General features: G+C 54.6%; 1 protein-coding gene across 1 annotated transcript in view; it reads right to left on the reverse strand.

Annotated features, from left to right (window-relative positions):
- Nucleotides 1-14,489, reverse strand: part of GPR149 (G protein-coupled receptor 149) — a 29,369-nt gene extending 14,880 nt beyond the window's left edge. The window contains exons 1-3 of the mRNA XM_056114312.1: nucleotides 13,802-14,489; nucleotides 12,935-13,112; nucleotides 9,221-9,615 (exon numbers count right to left, since the gene is read on the reverse strand). Of these exons, the coding sequence (XP_055970287.1) occupies nucleotides 9,221-9,615; nucleotides 12,935-13,112; nucleotides 13,802-14,461 (1,233 nt within the window). The 5' untranslated portion in view covers nucleotides 14,462-14,489. The remainder of the gene's footprint in view (nucleotides 1-9,220; nucleotides 9,616-12,934; nucleotides 13,113-13,801) is intronic.
- Between the last annotated feature and the right edge of the window lie 11,081 nt (nucleotides 14,490-25,570).

Genomic DNA, 25,570 nt, shown 5'->3' on the forward strand with positions numbered 1-25,570 from the left:
TCTTAAGACAAAAGAGAAACGAGTTGCATTACTCTTTTGAAGAAAATACCAAGGAAAATTTCAATTCTCAAAGTTGTATAAAAAGACTGCTCCATTCTTCTCACACTTACCTGCTGTCTCTTCTCACTACTTACAACACACAAAATGAGGTGGGGAAATTGTTCTCTAAGATTTGGAAGTCAAGTTATCCAAAACCATCCCATCCCACACAGCCAATAATCAGGCAACTCTTTTTAAAAGCATATCACAAAGATCCCTTAGAAAAACAGTGTCTTCGTATATCATTAAACCTCCAGGGGAGAGCTGCCATGCGGCAGTTCTACATGGGCCTCTGCTCCATTATTAGGATTTAACCACCTGGACGGTCCTGCAAGGACCACACACACACGCATGACACCGAGACACGCGTGATACCCAGACACACAAGCCCGTCCCAGCCTCAGCATCTGCTGATGGAAACTGCGAGTGTCAGCAGTTCAACTCTAGGTGGGTGTCTCGCCCGGGGTCTTTGTGAGACTGGCCTTCCCAGATGGACACTGAAGTCTCTGCACAGCGCTGGCGGTGGCATGGTCTTGGGGCGGGCAGCTGCCCTGCTAAGCCCGTCCAAGGGGTGAGTGGTCTGTCAGGCGCCTCATCTTGAACCCGACAGTTCTCTTGGGGCCGGATCGGTAGTGCGGTGGGCAGCACATTTGCCTTGCACACAGCCGACCAGGTTCAGATTCTGGCATCCCATGTGGTCGCTGGAGCCCCTCCAGGAGAAATTCCCGAGTGCAGAGCCAGGAGGAACCCCTGAGTATCGCCGGGTATGACCCTCCAAAACCCAAATCAGAACTTGAAGGTTAACAAGCTACTCCAGGGGCTGGAACAATAGCACAGCAGGTAGGGCGTTTGCCTTGCACGCAGCCGACCCGGGTTCGATTCCCAGCATCCCATATGGTTTCCCTGAGCACCACCAGGAGTGATTCCTGAGTGCAGAGCCAGGAGTAACCCCTGTGCAGCACCGGGTGTGACCCAAAAAGCAAAAAAAAAAAAAAAAGCTACTCCAGCTGTGCCTTCCTGATAAAATACTGAACACCTGAACAAACAAGATGGCCTCCTAGCACCTGTACTACAAAGCATAATGCACAAAAGCAGGGAGAACAAGAAGGAAAGTGCCCGCCATAGAGGCTGGCTGGGGGTGGGGGGAGGTGAGGGGAGAGAAACTGGGGACACTGGTCCTGGGAAATTACACTGGTGGAGGGATAAGTGCTGGATCGTTGTATGGCTGAGACACAATCACAAACAGCTCTGTAATGTGCTATCTACGAATATTCAATTAAAACTTCAGAAAATAATAATAAAATCTGTAGCACTGTCCTCCTATTGTTCATTGATTTGCTCAAGCGGGAACCAGTCACGTCTCCATTGTGAGACCTGTTGTTACTGTTTTTGGCATATCAAATACACCATGGGGAGCTTGCCATGCTCTGCTATGCAGACAAGATACTCTTGGTAGCTTGCCGGGCTCTCCAAGAGGGGCGGAGGAATCGAACCTGGGTCGGTCGTGTGCAAGGCAAATGCCCTACTTGCTGTGCTATCTCTCCAACCCAATAATAAAATAAAATAAATTTTTAAAAGGATGGGAAGAAAATGGAGGGAGATGGTGAGAGCCTTAGCACAGTGGGGAAGGTGTTGCCTGGCACATGGCCGACCTGGGTTCTAACCTGGCATCCTCTACAGTTCCCTGAGCACTACCAGGGAACAGCATTTGCATTTTCCCAAATGATTCATCTTTGTAGAAGTTTGTTTCCTCCTCATGGAACTCCTCTTCATCCTGTCCTTAAAGCATCCCTGGGCCTCTCTGGGGAGTTCTGCCCAGCTGAGCTCAGGCAAGTCTTGGGAATGAATGAGATGGTGTCCACCAGGGGATCAATGGGTCGGGACATTCCTCTCCATGCTGGACAGATCCTAACTCTGACACTTCACCATGAATCACATTTCACTTCCTCCTAACTCACCCTCACCGTAGCAGTCGGTCTCAGCAAACCTCATGAACGATGGAGCACGCAGGCATTGCCCAACGCCCCACTCCCATGACCAAGGTCTGCAGTGTCCGACTTTCATCATTAGGTCTCAGCCATCCGACCTTCAGTCCAAGAAGACAAGACGTTCCTCCTGGCAGCCCAAGTTCCCGCTCAGCTGGGCTCCTTGGTGAATGTGTTGCCCTGATCTGCCTTTCCTTCCCTGGCTGGGCAGTTGCTCTAAAGATCTCTATGGTTTGGAGGTCACACCCAGCAGTGCTCAGAGCTCCCTTGGGCGCTGTATTCAGGGGCCACTGGGGGCTGGCGTGCTTGGGGGAACGAGCTGCCATATGGGGGTGAGCTCTGGGCTGGTAACGGCAAGGCAGGCGCCGAAAGCCCTGTGCTCACCCCATCACTGGTTTATTTGCTTTATTTTGTTCATGCGTGTGTGTTTTCTATGAATCACAGATGAGTGGGATCAAGTTTATCTCTCTCCACCTGCTTTACTTCATGCACGAAGGTGACCTTCATTTCTGCACCCCTGTCAGTGTTCCAGTGATGTGGCGTTTGCATGAGAGTCACTTTGTTTAGGTCCTTCCTCCTGACATACATCAGACACGTCTGATAAAGCAGAACGCATCTAGAGATGAGTAATGGAAACAAACTTAAACGTCTATCGGGAAACCAGAAAAACGACGATGAAGTGTTTACTCTGGATCTGCGTGTATTTACACCCACTAAGTGTCACTGTGGAGAATTATGGGTGACACATCTGTAGTGGGAACACGTATGCCCTGTTCAACCTTGGGGCGGGGAGGAGGAACGGCACATGCTCACTAGGGACTCTGTTTGGGCTGGGGGCATGGCGCAGCCGGCAGCCAGGGCAGGGGGTGCAGCCAAGGTGGGGGTGCAGCTGGCAGTCAGGGCAGGGGGCACTACACAGCTGCTGTCACACCAGATGCCCCCCAGAGCTTCTGAGCTGCCTGTCTCGGGCTTGAGCTGCACTCCTGCTTAGGGCCCACCTCGCCCTTTAGATCTGGTGGTCCCTGAGAGCCACCCTGTGCCTCAGTTTCATTTCGTATAATGGGGGGGGGGATAATATCAGCTATTAATTATCAGTAAAGGTAGGCAGCAGACCCAGGCCTTAGTCTCTGGCCATCAGAATAGAAGGCCAGGGAGTGGGCTGGAGTGGCTGACCTCAGGAAGGGCTAGTGACGAGAAGGCAAGGAAGGGGGATGGCCGGGCAGCTCCTGGAGCAGGGGCATCCAGGAGGGCAGCCCCCCAAGCTACAGTGAAGCTTCCATGGGAACCCTGCTTGCCGAGAGGTGGGAACTCCATGTTCCAAGCATCACTGAGAACTCTAACAAGCATTACTGGGAGATAGAATCCCATTTGTGGGAATACCGAGAGGCTGGGACTGTTTGCCAGGTACTGAGTGACACATCACCTGTCTCCGAGTGGGACCCCCAGGATCATACTCCAGCTCAGGCTGCGATGCTGCGACCTTGCTCTGGGAACGTGCTCCTCCTGCACACGGTGCCCTGCTGTAGCCGTCAGCTATGCCTCTGCTCACGCCCACAGCAGCTGCGCACGGGCCAGCCATCTGCAGAGGTTTCGGATCATAGCTCTGAGCACTTTAGGGCGCACATCGGTCGCCCTTCCTCCCCCAAGAGCTGAGCCTGAGTTACTCCCACCACAGGGCTCCCAGCACATCCATCCCATCAGGCAGTCCCAGTCCCCCGTGATGACCCTGACCCTCTCCTCTGTGCTCTTCGCCCCCATCTTCAGTCACTGTCCTCCCGTTGTTCAGCGATTTGCTCGAGTGGGCCCAGTAATGTCTCCATTTTGAGACTTGTTGTTACTGTGTTTGGCATACTGAATACGTCACGGGTAGCTTGCCAGGCTTTGCCATGTGGGTGAGATACTCTCGGTAGCTTGCTGGGCTCTCCGAGAGGGGCGGAAGAATCGAACCCGGCTTGGTCGGGCCAGTGGCGCGCAAGGCAAACGCCCTACCACTGTGCTATCGCTCCAGCCATCTGCAGTCACTAATATCTCCAAGTCAGGCCCTGTAGCGCGTAGGCCAAGCCTTCGGATGACTCTGGATTTTGTATTTGTAAGTGAAATATTGCTTTTCTCTGTCCCTTATGTCCTTTGCATAGTTTAGAGCAATGTCCCTTTCGTATAGACACAGGACAGCTGATGCTTTTGTAACATGGGAGTAAATAAACTCCAGATAATATTCACTCCTGAGCACTCATCACATTTACTTGTCTTAAGCCTCAGTTGCCCTTAGTTCCTAGCACCCCAAAAGGAGGGTCCCACGAAGGGATTTGGATATATTGAAGATAAGCTGTAACTACCCTAGTTTTGAGAAGAGACAGGCTTAGCGCCATAAGAAGTATAATAAGTTAAGAGCACAGTCATGGACAAAGAAAGAAATAACTGAATAAGGACCCGGCTGGGGCTAGGAAAGACTCTCTGGACTGAGGACTGTTGTCTGGGATACATAGAAAGACCCCAGGAAGAGCCAACCATTAAGCGTAATATATCCCTTACTGTGTTCATACAAAATGACTAGAAATATTAGTAAAGTAAAGGCCCTCCCGTTGTTCATCGATTTGCTCGAGCGGGCCCAGTAACGTCTCCATTGGAGATGTAAACTTACTATGATTGTTCAGGTGGATAGTGGCTGAGGAAAGGAGAAAGCAATATGCCCTGGATGGAATCCTGCCCCCTGGGCGCATCTCCTGGTATCAATGTAGAGTGCTGGATCCCCTGGGTGAGATTCCGTCCTGGGGTGGGTCTCCTAGAAGAACTTCCCTGAAGGAGGGACTTTGCATCTGCTCACTGTTTATTTTAGTGTCCAACCACACCTATGTGCAATTGCTGCCTCAATGCTTCACAGTTTCTCCATAACTAATGTTGAGACTGGAATAAATGGCCTCTGATTACCAACCCAGTTACTAGCTGTGGCCCCTGTTTCTTTGTCCATCCATCAGCTAGGGGGATGGTCATTGGCCCCAAATGCACCAAAGGACCCCAGTCACTGTGGACTGGTGTTGCGGACCAAGTGGCCGGGCTGTGTCTCGTACCCTCTGGGCCTGATCCCCAGAACGACAGGTCCCCGAGGGAACTTCCAGCTCAGCTGCCCGAGTGCTAAACACGTGGACTTAGGAGGCCCGTGAAAAAAACTAAGAAACAGAAATAACCAAGAAGAAAATACACCGAGTAAGACATAAGGGAGCAGATACGGCACGCAGCCATGAGCAACCAACGCTGACTGCGCAGAGGGGCCTGGGGTTGGCGTGAGCTCCTGAGTGGGCGACGCGGCTGCCCCCTAACAAGCATCTCAGGGAGCTATGGCGGGTCAGGCACCTCGAGAATAGGGGGAATGCCAGTGAAATATTCTGGAATGTTTAGTTTGATTCTGAGTTTTGCAAAGTTGATGGGCTGTGAGCCACTCGTGTGACTGCATCTGCTGTGAGGAAGGCTGAGGAGGCAACACTGCACAGAGAAGAGGAGACTAGAACCATGAAGCCTTACTCCACACCAGGACTGGGGTGAGATCTGGCACCAGAAACCAGAATGGGGTCCACTACCACAAAACAGTGAGGTCCAGCAAAACTCGCCAGAATTAGTTCAGCCTCCATTAGAATGGGATCACCACTCATTGGATGGATACCCACCCCACTAACGAGGATGAGATCCATGCAGGACCCAGTTGCCCCGGCAGCCCCTTCCTCCTGTAAGCAGGAGTCATGCCCTCGGTACCTCAGGGGGAGGCCTCCCCGACAGAACCCGGTGGAGTCTCAGCACGCAGGATTCTCAGGTCCTTCTCACGCCGACGCTCAGCGTGGGCAGTGCCATTTCCGACTCCTCCCCGGCCTGGCCCTGTTTGGCAGCTCACAGCCCCCATGACCGGCCCGTGCCTTCCCCGTGACGCTCCCCTCTGGCCCTGAGCCTCCACCCTGTCTGAGTGGCAGATCATTACATTTCATCATGTTCTGTTGAGGCTAAAATCAGATTCCCAGGGATTAGATTTTCTGTTGGCAAACTGTTTTGGAAGGTGGTTTTAACCATTTTCCCCACCAGCAGTTGTTGAAGGACATGAATTTCTAAACCCAGGTTTCTGCTGATTTCTTGACCCTATTCATCCCGGTGAAAGCTGCCGCCGGGGGTCATGGGAGACGTGTGTGTGGGTCATGGCTGTTCAGAGACATCCATGGTGCCTTGCTCATTTGAACCCGGAGGGACTCGTGGACCCCTAGATGCCCATGTGACTATGGCAGTTTCCAAAAGCAGGTCTCTGTGGGCTAGTCACAGCTGTGTCTGGACACTCAGCCTGGAGGTGGGGCAGTTCCCCTCAACAGTTTCCACGGAAGACGGTCACACTCTGGCTGCAGGGACTGCCTGCGACCAATTAGGCCAGACAGGGCAATTCCAGGCGCACGTCCGAGTGAATCGCGGGAACACCCACGTTGGCGGGCATATAGCTGACCTTTGGAGCTGTTGGCAAACTGTTTTTGAAGGTGGTTTTAGCCCTTTTCCCCACCAGCAGTTGGGACGAGTCTTGATGTTTCACTGTCATCAGCTCCTGGCTGTGTCAAGTGGCGTAATTTTAGCTTTTCCCGTGGGAGCTCAGTGATCTTTCTGGCTATTTTAATCAAGATTTTCTAGAGCCTTAACGAGGTGGCACAACTTTATGTATGTCTATGACTGTTCTGTCTTGGGAATTTCCCCACGTGATATGGAGTTAACATATTTTGCTAGTATCCTGTTGGGCTGTCTTAATTTATTTTCTTGACTTATTCTTAAGTTACATATTCAGGATACAAGTCCTCTGTGATATATGCTTTGCAAATAGCCTCATCACATGCATTTTGAAAAACCAGCAAGCAAACACTGATTCCCAGATCTTACTCCACACCCACGGAAGGAGACTTCCTGGGAGAGGAATTGTGGAATTTTCCAAGGTCGCCCAAGCGACAGGGGTCAGTGTCAATGAGAGAAGCCCCCAGCCTCTGCAGAGCACATGGGCTGGGGCAGAGACTGGAGGGCTTCTCGGGCTCAACCTCGGGAGACAGTCTGCAGAGAGTCAGTCAGCGGCGGGAGAACTGACTGCCAACTCTGCCTCAGGCTGGGCGTCACCCACTGATCTGGCATCCTGCCAAGGAGAGTGGGTTGGGCCAGGGAGACAGCACAGGGTTACGGTCCACAGGTTCAATCCCTGATGCCACATGGCACCCTGGGCCCTGCCAGGAGTGATCCCTGGGAGCAGAGCCGGGAGTCAGTCCTGGGCACCACTAGGTGTGGCCGTCCACACAAGTAAACAGAGAATTTGAGCAAAGGAGAGAAAGTGGCTGGTCTGGAGAGCCTGCAGCTGAGAGAAGGCCGAGGGCAGAGCAACCAAGCTAGCACGAAAGGCCAGGGATGTTAGCCACGAAAGACATGACTTCGGCTTCCACAAAGTCAGGGTTTCTGGGAGAAGCAGCCAGCCCCATCATCAGTTAAATCTTACGACTCACGGACTTTGACAGATTTTTCTTCTCAGAAAGCATTTCACAGTGAACAGCTTAACTCTGCCAATGGGGCACCCCGAGTGAAGTGATTTGTGGCGAAGTTGGTCACCAAATCACCCCAGCTCGAAGTGTCGGGGTTGCTCACTCAGACCTACACTACGGGCTTCTTTGCCCCTCTCTCTGGCTCAGCGCCAGAGTTCCCTGAGACTGCGCACACACCCCCGTACCTACGTCAAAGGGGACAGTAGGATGCAAGCCTGTTCCTCAAATGGAGCCGCCCCCACCCCAATACCTTAGAAAGCAGAATCGCTTCAAGTCACGTGGAATGGGGGAGGGGGGAGGCGCCAAGTCCAGAGAGCCACAGACAGTGGCTGCCACCACAGCGAACCAACACTATAGAGCACCTTGTGTCATAAATATGTTCACGTGTGACAGGACACATGGGAACGACTGAGTATGGCTCCAGATAGCTGCAATCCTCCAGAGACGGCATGAAGTAGAGTGGGGAGCAGGGCAGGAGAGATCAAGAGGATTGGTGACACTTACACTGTCTCTCACACTCACACACACACACACACATCCTCTCACACAGTCCCACAGACACCACACACACACCCTCTCACACATTGTCACACACACCACTCACACACATACCCTCTCATTCACACACCACTCACACATACAAACACCCGCTCACACCATCTCACAGACACACCATTCACACATACACACATATACCCTCTCACACACATATACCACTCACACAAACACCCTCTCACACACTCACATAGACACACCACTCACATACATCCTCTCACTTTCACACTCTCACCTTCTCTCATACACACTCTCACATATACTCACACTCACACAACACTCTCATACTCACATATTCTCACATGTATTCTCACAACATAAGCTCACACCCTCTCTCTCACACACACTTATACTCCACATATATTCTTTTGCACTCACACAACCCTTTCTCACACACACACACCTTTTCTCACTCATACACTCTCATGTATATTCTCACACTCCCCCTCATAAACTCACCTATACACTCACATACAAAACCCCCTCAGTCTCATAACACTCACGTACATAACACTCAAACATGCTCACATATACTCTCCCCCACATACACTCACACCCTCTGTCACTCTCACAAACACAATCCTTTCAACAGTCATGCACTCGCACTTGTACTCACACACTCATTGTTTCACACAAACTCTCACACTCTTAGCTGCAGATTTTGCCTCTTGGGGCCTTGCAGGGACTTGGGCTGAGACTTTCAGTGGCCTCTGGATGGAGTTCTGATGCTGCCATGGGCTGTCCTGCCTTTCTCTGAGACCGACTCCCCCTGGCATTTTCAAACGTGTCTAGACTAGGAAGACAAGCTACCCCCGCCCGTTTTCAAGCACTGTGACCGGGGGCCAAAGCGGGGAGGGCATTTGCTTTGCATGCCGCCAACCCGGGTTCAATCCCCAGCATCCCATGTGGTCCCCTGAGCACCGCCGGGAGTGATTCCTGAGTTCAGAGCCAGGAGGAACCCCTGAGCATCACCAAGTGTGACCCAAAAAGCAAAACAAACAAGCAAACAAAACAACAAACACTACTGTGAGGTGCTCGCCTGTGGGAGGCCGGCTGGGCCCGTCCCCTCTGCCCGTCACGCTCAGACTACCGCGGTCACTGTACCTGTCGCGGGGTCCTCTCCGACTTACTCCGGCTCCACTCCCAGTCCCAGAGCTCAAGCTTCCGGCTCTCCCCGCTGCTGGACAACCTCCTCTCAGGGCCCTCACTGCGCTCCTCGCCTGGGGCTGGGCCCCCAGCGCTGTCCGCGGTGCTGGTGGGATGGCTGGTGGGCCGCGGGGAGCTGTCCAGCGAGGGTGCGGTGCTGACCTCCACCTGGACGGCCTGGAAGGTGTGCGGCGGGCCCCTCCCGCTCTCCCGCGTGGCTTCACCCTCGTAGCTCATGAGATTGTGGTAGGATGTGGAATTCTGGCCATCGTCGTAGTAATCCTCATGTGCAATCTTGTAGATCCCATAACTCCGTTGGAACGAGAGGTTGAACTCAAAAGCCCGCCTCCTGGCTGAATGGGAAATAAAAGTAAGATTCGGTGGTTCGGGAGCTCAATGACTCAGCAGACGGATGTACACAGTGACAACAGCCAGAGCATCCCTCCACCTGCTATGAGTGTCAACAGGCTCTTATTTACCTTCTGGTCCTACAAAGACAACATTGCCCACTGGTCCTAATCTTTCTTGCTGCCCCGTGAAGCCCCTGAAGCCCGTACACTCCCAGGGAACCTTTTGCCTTTTAGGTAGCTTGATGAGAGCCAGGAGCTGGTACAGGGGCTTTGGCGTGATCCCTGAGTATCCCTGGGCATCCCTGCGAGCACTGCTGGGGGTGGGCCTGGTGTCCTCAGCACCACGGGTCCAGACAGCTCACACCTTAGGTAGGTCCTTGCACTGAACTGTCAGCCCGACCCATGGGCCCCCGAACTCTGCTAGAGACCCCTCCAAAGAAAAGTAGAAAATAAATGAAGGAAAACTTCATGACAAAATTAGAAAAATTTTAAACACATTAAGTTTCCTATATTTTTAGTTTACCAAATATCTTCATATTTTTCTAGGGGTAAAAATATAGTTATTTATATTTTTATTTTTATTTTGAATTTTTCTAGGAATTAAGTAGTCCTTAGTATAATATGTGAATGCATCTGATAGTAGCAGCAGCTCACAATATTGCTTTAAACATTTGACATATACCATTCTGGATGCTTAAAAATTTATAGATGCTTGGGGCTAGAGCGATAGCACAGTGGATAGGGTGTTTGCCTTGCACGCGGCCGACCCGGGTTTGATTCCCAGCATCCCATATGGTCCCCTGAGCACCGCCAGGAGTAATTTCTGAGTGCAGAGCCAGGAGTAACCCCTGAGCATCACCGGGTGTGACTCAAAAAGCAAAAATAAAATAAAATAAAATAAAAGTTTATAGATGCAGACCTTAAAATTAGACAATACTGAAATGCAGTTTTTAAACATTTAACCACAACATGTACGTTTATGATACATAAAAATTTGAAGTGAATTGCAAAAATGAATAGAGTTATATTTTTGTGAAGCAGTTTACAACATCACTACAAACCTTAAGTACAATTTGAGTTTAGAAGGAATGCACAAAACTTTTTAGGGTTCCCATCTGGCGAAATATGACACTATCTGAGTCTGGCGTAACCCGCTGGGTCGGACACCCTTAACAGATGTTGAGCCTTACTAAATAACATGGCAGAATATAACGGAAAGTGAGTTTTGGTGTGGGAATGTCATTAAGCATTTTTTGTTTGGCTTTGGTTTAGTGCCCAGGGCTTCTCCTGGCTCGTGCTCAGGGATCATTCCTGGGGGTACTCTGGGGACCCTCCCTCAGCCCACCATCCAGAGCAGATTCTTATTTCGGGGCCTTGGAGGGATGCTGTTCGGTTGCCTGCTGCATTTATTGTTATCATTGTTAGTGTCTGGTTTGGGGTCACACACTGACTCTGGGCTTGGGAGTGACCCCTGGCCATGCTCGGGGGGTGCCCGTGCTTCAGCCCAAGGTCGGCCTTCACTTGCAGGCTTTGCCCCTGGCCCAATGCTGACCGATGCTTTCCTGGAGACCGGGGCGGGCACTTAGGCTCACACCTGTCCGGACCTGAAGGCTCCCAGAATTTGCTCGAGGGATGATGGGGTGTCAGGGATCAGACCAGGGCCAGGGACATGAGAGCGAGACCTCTGAACCCTCTGAACCTTCCAGCTGGAGTTTCCAAGGACCCTCAGCTACATAGATTTTGATACATTAGTACATAATTAAGGTTGGTTTAAAATAACTGCAAGAGGTCTGCAGGATGTTTGCTCCAGGGCTTGGAAGCCAGCAACCCATGGCAGCTCAGATAGAAAAGGGAACACCAAGTAAAGGATATTTGGAGGACTCGCTCGGGATGTGAGATGGGTGCTGAGAGTAGACTATAAACCGAACACAATGGCCACTCAATACCTCTATTGCGAACTACAACACCCTAAAGGAAAGAGTAAGCAAAAGGGAATGCCCTGCCACAGAGGTGGGGTGGGGTGGGGGGGATAGGGTAGGGGGTGGGAGGGCTACTGGGATCATTGGTGGTGGAGAATGGGCACTGGTGGAAGGATGGGTACTCGATCATTATATAACTAAAACCCAAGCATGAAAGTTTGTAAGTCTACAACTGTACCTCACGGTGTTTCAATAAAAACAAAACAAAAACTGCAAGAACCTTTTTCTCTAACCCAGTGCAGCTCTGGGGCTGTCTTAGTACCATCTCTGCTAGTTCCCTGGAGCTGTAGGGCCCTCTGGGCCGCTGCTGCCCACAGAGGTGTTTGCTGAGCAATCGAGCAGCCATGGTGTGGCTAGAGATGGAGGGGCAGGAGCCCTGGGTTCAGCGGTGCCAGCCAGACAGAAAGGTCAGCTTTCAAACCTGCCTCTAGACAGCCAAGCGACCAGCTTCTGTTTCCACACCACCGTGAAACATTGGTGAATATCCTTAAAACTTTTCACATGCTGGTTGGGGAGGTGCTCAGAGGGCTGGAACCCAGACTGTTTGCCCAGCCCAGATTCGATCCAGCCCAGCACTGCGGGGGGGCCCCGAGCACCCAGCCAGAAGTGGAACCTGAGCACTAGCAGATGTGGCCCCCAAATAGCACCTTGTGTGTAACAGAGCCTTTCTCAGACAGCCATCTGCCCGAGCAGCAGCACATGCCTGTGCCCGTGCATACACAGCCTTGGTGAGACACACTCGTGTGTCTGTGAAAAAGCAGAAGGCCCAACGCCCTGAGGAAAGCTGGGGTGAGTTCTCCCATCTCCAGGTCGTGCCGCAACCACAGGCCTGGGACATGACAGCTGCCCAGGAAGAGTGTCCCTGCTGTAGTCACCAGGAGCCAAACAATAAGAACAATGAAAGAGCCGCCCTGGCTTCTTCTGGTCGGCCGGTGGTGTGGGTGCGGATGCCCTCTTAGATTGGACCAGCCAGGTCCTGTCCGGCCCACACCGGGAAACTGAGGCTGTGAGCAAGACAGTCCCTCAGTTTCCCTCCTGGGGAACGCACCCCTGGTTGGGCGCACAGGCTGGCACCGTGTCCTCTCGGGCAAACTGTGTGCGGGACAGAAGTCACCGAGACCCAGTGTTTGTCTGCCAGCCAGTGTCGCCCACTCCGGCATCCACCGAGAACTGCCCCTGCCTGGGAGAAGCGCTGCGAACACTGCAGAGGCCTGTCCAAGGATTCTCCATGGGACTGGCCAGCGGGGCTGCCGCCTCCTCCGCCCTCCTCCCCAGCCCAACCACTGCAGCCTGTCCAGCCTCCCGCCCCCTCTGCTCCGGAACCCGTGGGCACCCAGACTCACCGCCTCTCCCCCCAGGGCTCTGCTCACAGTCGATGGCGCAGCCGCAGGGCAGGTGGCCCCAGTGTTTGGACAGGACAAAGGCGGGTGTCAGCGTGGCCGCCAGGAGGGTCAGCAGGAAGCTGAGCGTCTCCAGGGGGAGGCTCTGGAAATCCACCATGTGCTGGGCCAGCAAGTGGACCTGCAAAGGACACCACGTCAGCCCTGCTGGCACCACACACACACGCACACACACTCACACACGCACACAACGCACACACACGCACACATGCACTCACACACGCACACACATGCACACACTCACACACGCACACACGTATTCACACACACACACATGTACACACTCACACATGCACACACACGCACTCATGCACACACACACACTCACACAGTCACACACACTCACACACACACAGACTCTGGCTGGGGCCACTGGTGCCCACATGAGGAGGAGACTGCCCGTCGGCCCCTCACCCCTGCCCACTGACTCCCTTGAGTCCCAGCTGGGCAATGGCTCCTGGGCTGGGGGCCGGCTGCCTGTCACCTCCACTCCAGCCCGCTCCAGCCTTCTCCGCCCTCCCTTCTCCCCCGCCACCCCCTCGCTCCCTCCTCCCCTTCACTCCTTCTCAGGGTGGCCTTGGAGTGCGTCCTGGTCTCCCGGACCCTTCACTCTCTCCCTCCACCCCCTCCCCCCCCCCGCCCCCCGTCCCTTGGTACAGGACAGGGTGGCCGGCTCGGGGGACCCTCTCCCAGCGCCTGGTCCCCAGGACCCTTCACTCTCTCTATACCGCCCCCCCCCCCGTCTCTGCCGCTCGCTAGGGTGGCCACGGCGTGCGCCCCGGTCCCCGCCCCGGCCCGCGCCCCCGTTACCATCATGGGCAGCCAAAGCGCCGCCTTGCCGAGCGCCAGCGCCAGCGAGAAACGGCCCTGCGCGGTGCTCTCGGCGTGCTGGCGCGCGCGGCCCGGGACCCGCGGCTCGGGGGCGCACAGCAGGCGCGGCGCGAGTGGCACGGCCAGGCCGGCCAGCCCCGCGAGGCCCGCGGCGTAGACGGCGCCGAGCAGCAGCGCGAAGGGGCGCGAGCCGGGCCGGCAGCCCCAGGCCGAGCGCACGAAGGCGCCCCAACCGCACAGGGGCAGCGCGGCCAGCCCCAGCCCCGCCGCGCCCAGCGCCAGCGCGCCGGCCAGCGCCCCCGCGCGCCCTGGGCCCGCCGCGCCCCGGGCCGCCCGGCGCAGCGCGCAGCGCGTGTAGCAGGCCAGCAGCGTGGCCTGCAGGCAGCTGGACAGGCCCTGGCCCAGGTAGAGTGCGGCCCAGGCGGCGCACAGGGGCGGCGGCGCGCGCGGCCGGAGCAGGACGGCGCCCGCGGCCAGCGCGCCCAGCAGGTCGTCGGCTGCCCAGGCGGCCACGAGCAGCGACAGCGCCGTCCGCGGCGGCGTGCCCAGCAGCGCGGCCAGCGAGAAGAGGCTGCCCGCGCCCGCCGCCAGCGCCAGCGCCCCGGCCAGCCAGAGCAGCGGCGGGGCCGGCGTGGACATGCTGGGCGCCCCCGCCCGCGAGCCCCGACTGGGCGCCCGAGCGGGGCGCGCGCGGGGCGGAGCCGGCGCGGGCGGCGGGCGGGGACGCGGCGCGCAACCACTCGCGCTCCGGGAGCCCGGGACCCCCGCCGCGCGGAGCCGGGAGGACGCCCACGGGGACCGCCCGGAGTGGCCCCAGCCTCACGCCCAGCCCCATGCCCGGTCACGCAGAACTGAGTGCGCGCGGGGGTCAGTGCGGGGGGGGTGGGCGGGGAAGGGGACGTGCCCACTTTGGACCCCGGTCCGCGGGCGCCTGCGAGGAACGCCGGGTTCCCTCGTCGTCGTGGCTTGCTCTCTCCAGTGAGAAGGGCTTCTCCTGCTGGGGCTCCCTGGAGGTGGGGGCCAGGAACCTGAGAGCTTGGAGAACCTAGTGATGTGCCGGGCGGGCGCAGGAGTTGGGGGCTGGGGCCAGGTCTGGGTAGGGTGCCGGGGGGAAGGTGGAGTATGAGCTGGAGCTGCTGGCAGGCGCCTGAGCAGTCTTGATACCCGTTTCCGTGGCCCTCCCAGCCTGGCCCTCAGCAGCGGCAGTGCCGTTGGAACCATGTTCCAAGTGTCTCGTTCTTCAGTTTGCACCCATCATGCCTTTAGCAGATTTGGGATTATCAGAGCCTGGCCCTCGGGTAGCCCCACACCGAGTGGACACACAGCTGTCACATGGACAGTGTCCGGGTGCTCAGTACTGGCTCCCCACACCTCCTTTCCCTTACACTGTCCACTCGAGCTGAAACACACCAGCCAGAACATGCAAACTCCCCACCGAAGTCACTCAAAAGGCTTTTGTGCCCAGAGTGGTTTCTGAGGGACCAAGAATCCCCCTCCGGCCTCAGAAAATGAAAAGACAAGATTAATAAATAACAGAACGCAGACATGCATGGTTTCTCAAGACAGAGGTGCTTTCTCTTATCCATGCTGTGTTCCAGTGACCCAACACTGCCCATGAGACAGGACCGAGGCCTGATACAGCCAGCTCAGCATGCCCGGGCACCTCCTGTGCCTCTCCTTGTCTCTGGAGAGTGGCCCTGGACAGGGTTCCCTGCCGACAGCTGGCAGCCGAGTCTCTGGCTCAGTTATGTGTTTGCCGATGTGTTTGTCGACCACCGTGCGCCCCAGTGTGTGTGACAGCTGGCGTTTCCTCTGACAGGTGGTGTCTAACGGTCGGTGTTCTCTGACAATTTTCTGCCTGACAGTTGGCATTCCGACAGCTGTATTTCCTCTGACAATGTTCTGTCGGACAGTTGGTGTCCTCTCTCTGACAGTCTTCTGTGTGACAGCTGGTGTTTTCTCTGTGAGTGGTCTGACAGCAGGTGTTCCGTGTGACTGTCAGAGTTTTCTCAGCAGCTGCTGCTCTGTCTGACAATCGGAGTTCTGCCTGACAGTTGGTGTTCTCTCCGAGCCAGTGTTCTCACTCGCAGCGGGTGTTCTGACAGTCAGTGTTCTGTGGCAGTCGGGGTTCTCTGAAAATCCTCAGGGCCTAGAGACCCACGAGGTTCTACGGCAGGTGAGTGTACAGAGCTGCCTTTTAGCAAGATGGAGTTCTGGGAGTGGAAAAGCAGGTGCAGGTGCTGGAAACCTTCAGCCTTGTTTTACGAAAAGAAGATTTCCAGAGCTTTAGAAAAGCAACCGGAAGGGCCAGTGTGCCACAAACAAGGTTTTGTAGTAAACCTCGGAGCTGAGGACCCCTCCAAGGGAAGGTCTCACGTGTGCATGTCTGTGATGTTCACATAAAGCCTGGATCTCATCAGCACGTGGGTCTGTGGAAAGTAAGGGGCCTGTAGCACCAGGCCCGAAGAGGGGGCACCTACATGGTCGGCATGGGCCGTGCTCCAGTGTGCGCCTCCAGCCCCAGAGGAGGCTGGTCCCCAGGACCGCTGAGGGTTCTGGTTTCCACACAGAACTGAATGAAGCCCTAATGGATTTTGCAGGGACCGTCCCCTCTGTCAGAGGTGAAACAGAGAGAACAGGTGGCCCTTGACACACAAGCTGCCGAGGAAGGTGTCACCGCTGCATTTTTCAAGGCAGGAAGTGGCCCTGCACGCGGCACAGAGCAGGTGTCCAGGCTGCGTGTGGCGTCTCCTCTCTCGGGGGTAGCCAGGCCAGTTCTGGTTCCAGCCCGCTGCAGTTCTCTGAGCCTCAGTGCACATCACATGCCCTGGCATGGCCCACACCGAGTCCACCCTGAAAGCCCGATTCCCTCTCTTCCGGTACGATAGTTGCTGGCCCTCTCCAACAAGGCCTTTGTGATGTTTCAGAACCTTCCCGCCTCCCGTCAGCTAAGGCTGTGGGAGAGCCGGGTCTCTGTGATGCTGTCCCGGGCCTGCTTTCCTGCCCCCTGTCAAGCGTGGCTTGGCCCCTGGCCCCTCCTGGCACTGATGTCGGTGTCCTTAGGCTGAGGTCTGGGCGTCAGGAAGGGAAACTGGCTTTAAGCATGTAGCAGAGTTCCAGTTTCCTTCATTGGGCAGAAGCAGCTGGGATGGCGTCCCTGCTTCTGTGTGTGGTAGGAAAAGGGCCTTTCTCTCAATAAAGCGTTATTAGAACTCAGCGCCCACCTCAGGGATGTCTCCACGCAGTGAGAGCCACATGCTGGAGAAAAGCCAGTGCCACCAGAGCCTCCTCACCCGGACGCCCCCCAAGACTTCTTGCCCGGGCGCCCCAGAGCCTCCTCTCCTGGATGCCCCCCCAGACTTCTCACCCCAGACGCCCCCCGCAGACTTCTCCCCCAGATGCCCCCTCAGACTTCTCGCCGGGGCATCCCCGCAGATTTCTCATGACTAACAGCTGTGAGGCCAGCACTGGTGGTCTCAGTATGGCTTTGCTGTGCTGCCCACACTTTCTGAGCCACCACCTGGAAGTGCCTCCCCCCACCCATGGGCTCATGTCTGAGAGCCCCCGTGACACCTGCACCCCCCCATGGGTTTCTCCTCATGTGTCTATGACAAATTTCCTGTTCCCTCAGGACCCCTCACCGCCCGTGTCCCTCTGATGACCCTTCATCCCCAGTCCCCCTCAGGACATCTCACCCTCCTTATCCCCCTCAGGACCCCTCAACCCCCATCCCCCTCAAGATCCCTACCCCCTGTCCCCCTCAGGACCCCTCACCCCTTACCTCTCTCTGGCTGGGGTGTGGCTTTGGGACCCAGGGACAGGGCTGGAGACCAGGAGAGGTGACGGTGCTCCTGTGAATCGTTACTCTCTGTGAGGATGACCTGTGCTTCTTCGAACCCCCTTTTGCAGACAAAGGCACCGAGGCCACAGCTGCCTGGGGACGCAAGACAGCCTGGCTGGGAGCAGGTGGGCACAGCCAGGGGGACCGTTCCTTGGAGGCTGGAGTTACCAACCCCTTTCTCCCAGGCAAGTTTGGGTGTCCAACCTCCTCCTCCTGTTCCGGATCCCCAGGACTCTGGTCTCTGCACAGGGTCAGACACCCGAAACTCAGAGGCACCTGAGGCCTGACATGGGAGGGAGAGTAGGCTCAGGTGCACCCCAGGGCCAGGGCCAGAGGGTCTGAGGGAGGCCGAGGGAGCAACAGACCAGAATCAGAAGGCATGGAAATCATAAAAGAAAATGCCATTATGTTCAGATTTTATTATATCATAAAACAGGCTTATGGTGTCATAAAACGGGAAACAGGGGTTGCCAAATTATTATGACTAAATCCAGTTGTTAGCCCAACTTCAATCTGTGAAAATTCATCGCTGCTATAGCCAACTAGGAAAGCTAATGAAATATTTATCTCATAATCTCATGCCTTGTGACCGTAACATTTGTGAACTCTGAGCAATGCTGACTGTGAACACATAGACCCGATTCGGAAACAGTGGACACTCAGCAAAGGGTCCTTCAGGACAGAACGGTGCACACAGAGCACTGGGTGAGGGGGCACGGCCTTCCCCCGGGTGCCCCCGGTGTCTCTGTGTTCCATGGCATCCTACCGAAAGATCTAGCTGAAGTTCTGTAGCCTCAGACAACCCACGTTAAGTCTATTTGGAAGAACAGCAGCAGGCCTGGGAGGAGGGAGGGAGGCGCTCGGGACCAGCACTTGTGAGTGTGGGCGCAGCACGGAGACGTCCCTGTCACCACAAGCCTCAGGGCTGGAGGAGACTTGTGTGCTGGGCAAAGCCCAACAAAGGCAAATCCTGCTGCACAGAGGCAGTTTCATGCATCTGTTTGTGTCTCTTTGGGTCTGGCAGTGCCCGGGGTGACTCCTGGCCTTGCACTCAGGAATCGCTCCTGTGGGTGCCTGGGGAACATTCTGTGGGGACCAGACTGGGGCTGTCCCTGGCCTGGGACGAATGCTGAGTCTGATTGGTGATTGTCCATGGGCCCGAGACCTGAAGGGAGGAAGGTGTGACCCAGCTCCTGTGTCCGGCCCAGTGAAGGTCTTGTCACCACAGGCTCAGTGACGTGAGGCAGGAGAAGGGGCAGCAGGGAAGACAGACAGACTCGCCCACCCGGGGACAGAAATCAGCCTGGCCACAGGGGACTCTGCAGGGAAGAAGACATGCGGGGGGTGGGGGGGGGGGCGACGGTGTTTTGGCAGTGGGTGTTCTGTGGTATTTATTGGACCCCTCTAACATCAGCAAGCATTCACCCGGAGTGCGGGTGAGGTGACACGGAACATGTTACTGCATTTACACTGAGCATGTTACTGCGTTTACACTTTTCTAGCTGCCCCTCACCCTGCTGACCCCTCCGTCTGGAGGAGCTTGTTTACCTCAGGAAGCCCCCTGGCGGTTCCTGTCTCTATCCTGGGCTCCTGTCCCATCTCCCTCCTCTCTTCCCTTCCCTGCCTTTGTTTGTTCTGGGCTCTGCAGGTCAGACTGTAGCCACCCTCTCTCCTAATGCCAGGAACAACCCTCCCTCACAGGGGCCATGTGCCTCCCCCGGGCCCGTTTCTGCTGTCTGCCTGCTGGACACGCTTGCTGGCCATTGCTCGGTGAGGGCTGCAGGGCTCTGCATCCACCTTCACTCATTAGGGGTGAGAGTTCTGGACAGGCGGGTTCCCCATCCCCACCCAGCTCTCACCGGGCCAAGCACATTCCCAAAGCGCAGAGCAAATTCTCGAAGGTTTCCTTCCCCTGATTTGATGCCCTCTGAGCTGACCAGTAACTGTCCTTAAAGCCATGTTGGAACCTGGAAATGCAGATTCGGTTTTCTGTGGCCACAGCTCCTTCCTTTCTCAGTGCCCTGACTTCCATCTGGCTAAGCGCCTCCTCTCTGGCTCTGGGGTCCTTTGAACCAGCCCCAGCAGACTCCTGAGAGCTTCCCGGCATTCTAGGACAAGAAGTAACTGAGCTAGTCATGTCTGCTTTCTGCCCAGACCTGGCTCCAGTGGTTTGCGGAACAGGAGACTTGGCTGGCAGCTGGTGAGGCCCCGGGGGTGGCCAAGCGGGAATCGTCTCTCCGAGGGCCTGTGTTCTCTCCTGCCAGCTCTCAGCACTGTCTGCACTGCTGAGGGTTGGAGCTCGCCAGAGCCACAGCCCAGACTGCAGAACCAGAACCGCCCCGCACTCCCAGGGGCTCTGCTACAAGCGCTCTGCTCTGGCCGGCCCCGTTGGTAGGCTGAGACCCCCGTTCTCAGAGAGGCTGGTCTGAGGGTCCTGGCAGTGGGAAGGTGGGGCTGGGTGGGGGGGTTGTGCTCTCTCTCCAAGGAGCTGGAGCACAGCAGCAGGATGGGGCGGGGGGGTTGTCTGAGTGCGTCTGTGTGTATGGACCTGAGTATAAATGTGGGAGTGTGGGTGTGAATGGGTGTGAGTGTGGGTATGTATGAATGTGTACGTAGGGGTGTGTGCTTGTGGGACTGAGTGTGTGAACATGAATGCGTAAGTGTGTATGTGTGAGTGTGGGTATGTGTGTATGAGTGTGTGCATGTGAGTGCATTGTGTGAGGGTGTATGTGTGTGAGTGTGGGTATGGGTACTGTGTGTGAGTGTGTTTGTGTGAGTGTGTGCATGTGTGTGAAGGTGTGTATGTGAGTATATTATGAGAGTGTGCGTGTGTGGGTATATAGGTGTGTGTGAGAGTGTGTGTAAGAATGTGTGCATGTGTGAGAGTGTGTTTGTGTGTGTACATTTCTCCTGCCCCAGTTCCATCTCCTACTCCTTTACTCCATGTTGCATTAAAAATAAAAGCCCTTTTCTGATATTTGTTTCATGACTTGCTGGATATGAATAGCACAAGGCTGACCTTCGAAATAAATCATTTCTACGATCTCTGCCAAATTGCTTGTGTGCGAGCAAACAAAACGTCAATTTTAATATGCTCTGCCCTTAGCCGGAAGCCTGCTAGTAAACACTCATTTCTGCTGGGAGTGTTGTCGGACCACACTAGATCATGTACTGTCAGAATCGAAGGCAGCAGGCTGGTGGCATGGACTCTGGGCCCGAGAGACAGCACGGGGTCAGCACAGGCCTTGCTCTGGCTGACCCCAGGGTGATCCCAGCACTGAGTTCCCCAAGCCCTGCCAGGAGTGACCCTGAGCACAGCCAGGCATGACCTAACCATCCTCCCTCCACCCAAAAGCAAGAATAAAATAAGTGAAATCAAAGCAGAGCCACCAAGTATGTCATGGGAGGCCAGGGCACGGAGACAGTCCCCAGCCTGGGGAAGTGTGGCAGACCTGGCCGCCCTGGTCTGCTTAACCCTAACCTCGAGAGGTGGACCCACAGGAAGCCAGAGCTGCCCTCTGGAGGGATGTCTCTTGCCGGGAGCCTGGCTCCAACCCGCTGCCTGGCTTCTTGGCCCACAGGCAGGCCTTTCTGTGTGGCTCAAGGCTTCTCACACGATGCCAAGATGTCTCAGACTCATTGAATAAATGGATTATTCTGGAAGAGTTCTCACTAAACCTGGTGGAAAAAGTTAACTTCTGTAAGAATTGCAGCATTTAACGATCTGCTTTCTGGGAAGCATTTGTTATCAACTAAATGTCTTCATTAAAGGCTGTTGTTTTTGCTGACAAGTTAAGAGGTTTGACTAAGTTCAGGTAACAATAGCACCTTTGTGCCCTGGTGATATGCATCATAATAGTCCTATAAATAGAAATAATCAGAAGTTCTTCTGTTTGCTTTTTATTTGCATTTATTTAAAATACAGCTGAGGTGACATTGGTTTGCCTCCTCCTGTGGGCTTCAGGCCTGCATGCATCCTTAAGAACCTCCTCTGACTGCCAGCTGCTCACCACTGCAGCCCGGAGTCTGAGGGCTGATTCCTTGGCCCTGCTCCACCATGGCTCAGTCTCAGCTGTGGTTAGAAACCTGACTCTCTCTTTCAGGACCCGGAATCAGAGGAGCTGGCCATGTGCTGAGTCCTCTCAGAAAGACACAGCCGGGGTAAGGCAGCACAGCAGGGAGGGCACTGGCCTTGTCTGCTGACTCGGGTTCAATCCTGGCATCCCCAAAGATGCCCTGAGCCAAGAGGGATGCCTGAGTACAGAGCCAGGAGTCACGGACCATGGACGTTTACCAGTAAGACGTGCCAATTCCTTAAGGATAAACTCCTGAGACCAGGAAAAATCCAAGAAATACTTCCAAATATGTTGACAAAGTCAGCTTACAAGGGTGTAGAAATAAGAAAATCTCTTTGAGGAGTCAGAGATAGTACAGAGGGAATGGTGCTGGTCTTGCCTCGGGTTTGGTCCCTGGCAAATGGTCCACCAAGCCCTGAGTGATGCCTGAACACAGGGCCAGGAGTTAGCCCTGAGCATAGCCAGATGTGGCCCCCAAACCAAACCAAACCAAACCAAACCAACACAAATCCCACTGCAGAGCAATATCCCTGATCAATTTCTGCAGAAATTCTCAAGTTGTTAACAAGTGAAAAATCAGCAATGCATCCTAAGGTTTCTACATGGTGACTTACAGGGGTTATTCCAGGCATGCAAGGGTGGTCCAGCACACACAGGTCAGTGAAATGTACCGTGCCCGTGAAAAGAGAGTGGGCCTCACTCATGATGACATTCCAGGCCCAGAATGCGCTTGGCGGAGCTCAGGACCCACTAACGATCACAATTCAGTAAAACCGGGATAAAAGGAACGTGCCTTGGAGAGGCAGCACCACACACGCTAGACTCTTGGCCTGCAGCTCACTGCTGATGCCAAGTGCAAAGTGCTTTCAGGCAGTCACCAGGGGCTGGAGCGGTGGCCTCAGCTCCCGGGCTTCCGTGAGCCTTGAGTCAGCCACCACTGAGGCAGGTCTCTGAGCTCGACCCCTCGTGCATCCAGGTGGTCCTGTAGCTCCCTCTGCGGCTCCCACAACACCCAGTTCTCACCCTACCTTCTAATTTAGTACTGCCAGGCAATTATAAAGGAACGAGAAATAAAAAGAACCCAGATGAGAAAAGAAATGAAGCAATCATTATTGCAGATGACAGATAAGAGAGATAAGAAACCCCCCAAGATTCCTTGAGAAAAGCTGCTCAGAGCAATTGAGTACAGGGAAGTAGTTGGCTACAAATTCAACATACCAAAACATACTGCATTCCTGCATGCAATTGATGCGCAGGAAGAAGAAATTAAGAGAGCAATTCCACTTTTAATTGCATCCAAACGACTGAGTGCTTAGAAATAAATTTGGCAAAGGAGGTGAGAAAATACAACAAACATTAGGACAGAATTCGACATCAAGATATGAATGACACTGTCTGCTCAGATGGGGAGAATTAATTTGGTCCAAATGTATTTTACCAAATACATTTAACATTTTACCAAAATTAATATGTAGGTTTAGTGCAATCCAGTGAAAATACCGGTTACATTTTCGAAGATAGAACAAACAGGCCAAGATTTCTACAGAATCACAAAATAACTTGGAAAACTGCTAGTCCTGAGGAAGAAGCAAGGCAGAGGCGCCCACTCCCGACTCTCACACACTCAAGAGACCAAAGCTGTGCGTCTCCCAACATCCCTGCAGTGCTGCGCCCAGCCGGAACCGGGAAACACTCCCGGATCCAGATAACTGGCGAAAGGATGCGTACACTTGTGGCTGGACGGGAAGATGAGATCGTGCAGTTTGCTGCGTTGGAGTTTGGGAAGGAGAGCCTCGCGCGGCTGATGCAGAGCACAGCTCTCTCATGTGTGGGAAGCCAAGCACCGAGCAGGGACCTGGTCTGTGATGGGAAGCTCACCCCAGGGAAGCCAGGAGGGACACTGGGGCAACGCTGGAGGGAAGCAGGAGACACTGCAGTGGAATATGGCGTGTGAAAAAGCACGCCACCATCAGTGTTGTAAACCGTCATGGTTCATACTATAAAATAAAGATTTAAAGAAATGGTTTGCAATTGGCATCAATGTGCACAGAGGGGAATAGAATTGAAAGCCCAGAAATAAGTGCACGGGCTTACCGACACGTAAGTTACAACCAGGGACCTCAGAGTCTCCAGCAAATGGCGCCAAAAGCAGGATGACCACACGCAGGAGAAAGCTGGGTTTCTGTCCAGCCCTGCCCAGAAGCAAGCCCCAGCACCTCAGGGGCCTCCTTAGCCCTCCAGACCAGACAGACGCAGCGCGACAGAACTTCCTCAGCCTCACCAACCGCAGAGCAGGGAAACCAGCATGTCTGTGTTTGCTTACTGGGTCCGGTTCTAACTGGGCTGTGTTTATTTACTAAGCCCGATCCCAGTGCAGCTGTGTTTATTTACTGAGCCTGATTCCAACGCGGCTTTACTCACTCACTTGACTTGATTCAACCATGACTCACAAAGTTGCTAATAAGAGTTTCCAAGTCTCTGGAACAATAGCACAGTGGGTAGGGCGTTTGCCTTGCATGTGGCCGACCCGGGTTCGATTCCCAGCATCCCATATGGTCCTCTGAGCACCGCCAGGGGTAGTTCCTGAGTGCAGAGCCAGGAGTAACCCCTGTGCATCGCCAGGTGTGACCCAAAAAGCAAAAAAAAAAAAAAAAGAGAGAGGGTTTCCAAGCCCCCACCGTTGTCAGCGACCCCCACCAGTGACCCAAGTTCCTCCCTCACCTACCTGCCTCCTTAGCAAACACATTCGAGATTATTTTCCTCCTTCAGTTTGGGCCACACACTTCCCCTAGGGCTGACTAATGGCCTTGGTCTGCAGAGGTGCCCACCTGAACATCCGACCCTTGGCCAGCCCCTTGTGCCACCGTTGTCGCCTCCTCCTCCCCATCCCATGGCTCCTTCCTGGCCATTCTCATCCCTGCGTAGGCCAAGGGCTGCCCATCGTTGGGGTCTGTCTCTCTCCTCACCTTCCTGCCCTGTGCCCAGAAGTGAGGGAGGATATCTGGCACCTGTCCTGCCCTCTGATGGCCAAGTCCCCCAGTCCCCTCCAGGTTGCCGTAGGCTACCCGGTCTCATTTTCTCCACAGCAGCCCAGCAACCCAGGGCTGGCCAGTTCTCCCCCGCCCTTGGACATCTGGGCTGCCTCCATCCTGGCTACTGCACGGAGCCCTGCACGGAACACCCCTCAGTGTATCTTTGCAAATGAATGTTTTGTGTTTGGGCGGTTGATGCCGAGAGGAGGAATTGCCACAGCCTGCCCACTCTGGTCGCTTAGAGTTCCAGGATCACAAGCCATAACCACTGGGCAGAAGTGACGTGTCATTGTTGTTTCCTTTCGGATGTCCAGTTGATGGCGGCAGTGAGCCCTTCAGATGCCAGTTGGCCTCTGTATGTCTGTCTCCAGGAAGTATTGGTTCGTCTCCTCTCCCTAATTTTTGGTGGAGTTATCCGTATTCGATTGTTGTTGGGTTTTGCATTTTCCGTATCTTAGACCTCAGCCCTTGTCAGATGTTGCAGTGGGAAGACTCTCTCCAAGGAGAAGCTGTCTTTGCTTTAAAGCCCCACGACTCATTTGCTGCCTGACTTCAGATTCTTAGAGATGCGTCTGATGCAAAGACTCTTCCTGACGTCTCGAGACTGACTGTGAGGAGTAGGAAGTGCTGCTTGAGTGTTCCTTTACCAGCCTTAGGTTCTGGCTAAGCCTCTGCACTTCCTCATGGCAGATGGAGGCAGCGGGATGCACAGCACAGCTTTCTGAAGTGAATATTGAAGGAAAACAGTGCTGTTAATTGCTGCCTGACTGATGCACTGTGATATTTGTCCTTGGATATT

The sequence above is a fragment of the Sorex fumeus genome, unplaced genomic scaffold (assembly GCF_029834395.1).
Source record: "Sorex fumeus unplaced genomic scaffold, SorFum_2.1 ptg000024l, whole genome shotgun sequence".
Classification (NCBI taxonomy): Eukaryota; Metazoa; Chordata; class Mammalia; order Eulipotyphla; family Soricidae; genus Sorex; species Sorex fumeus.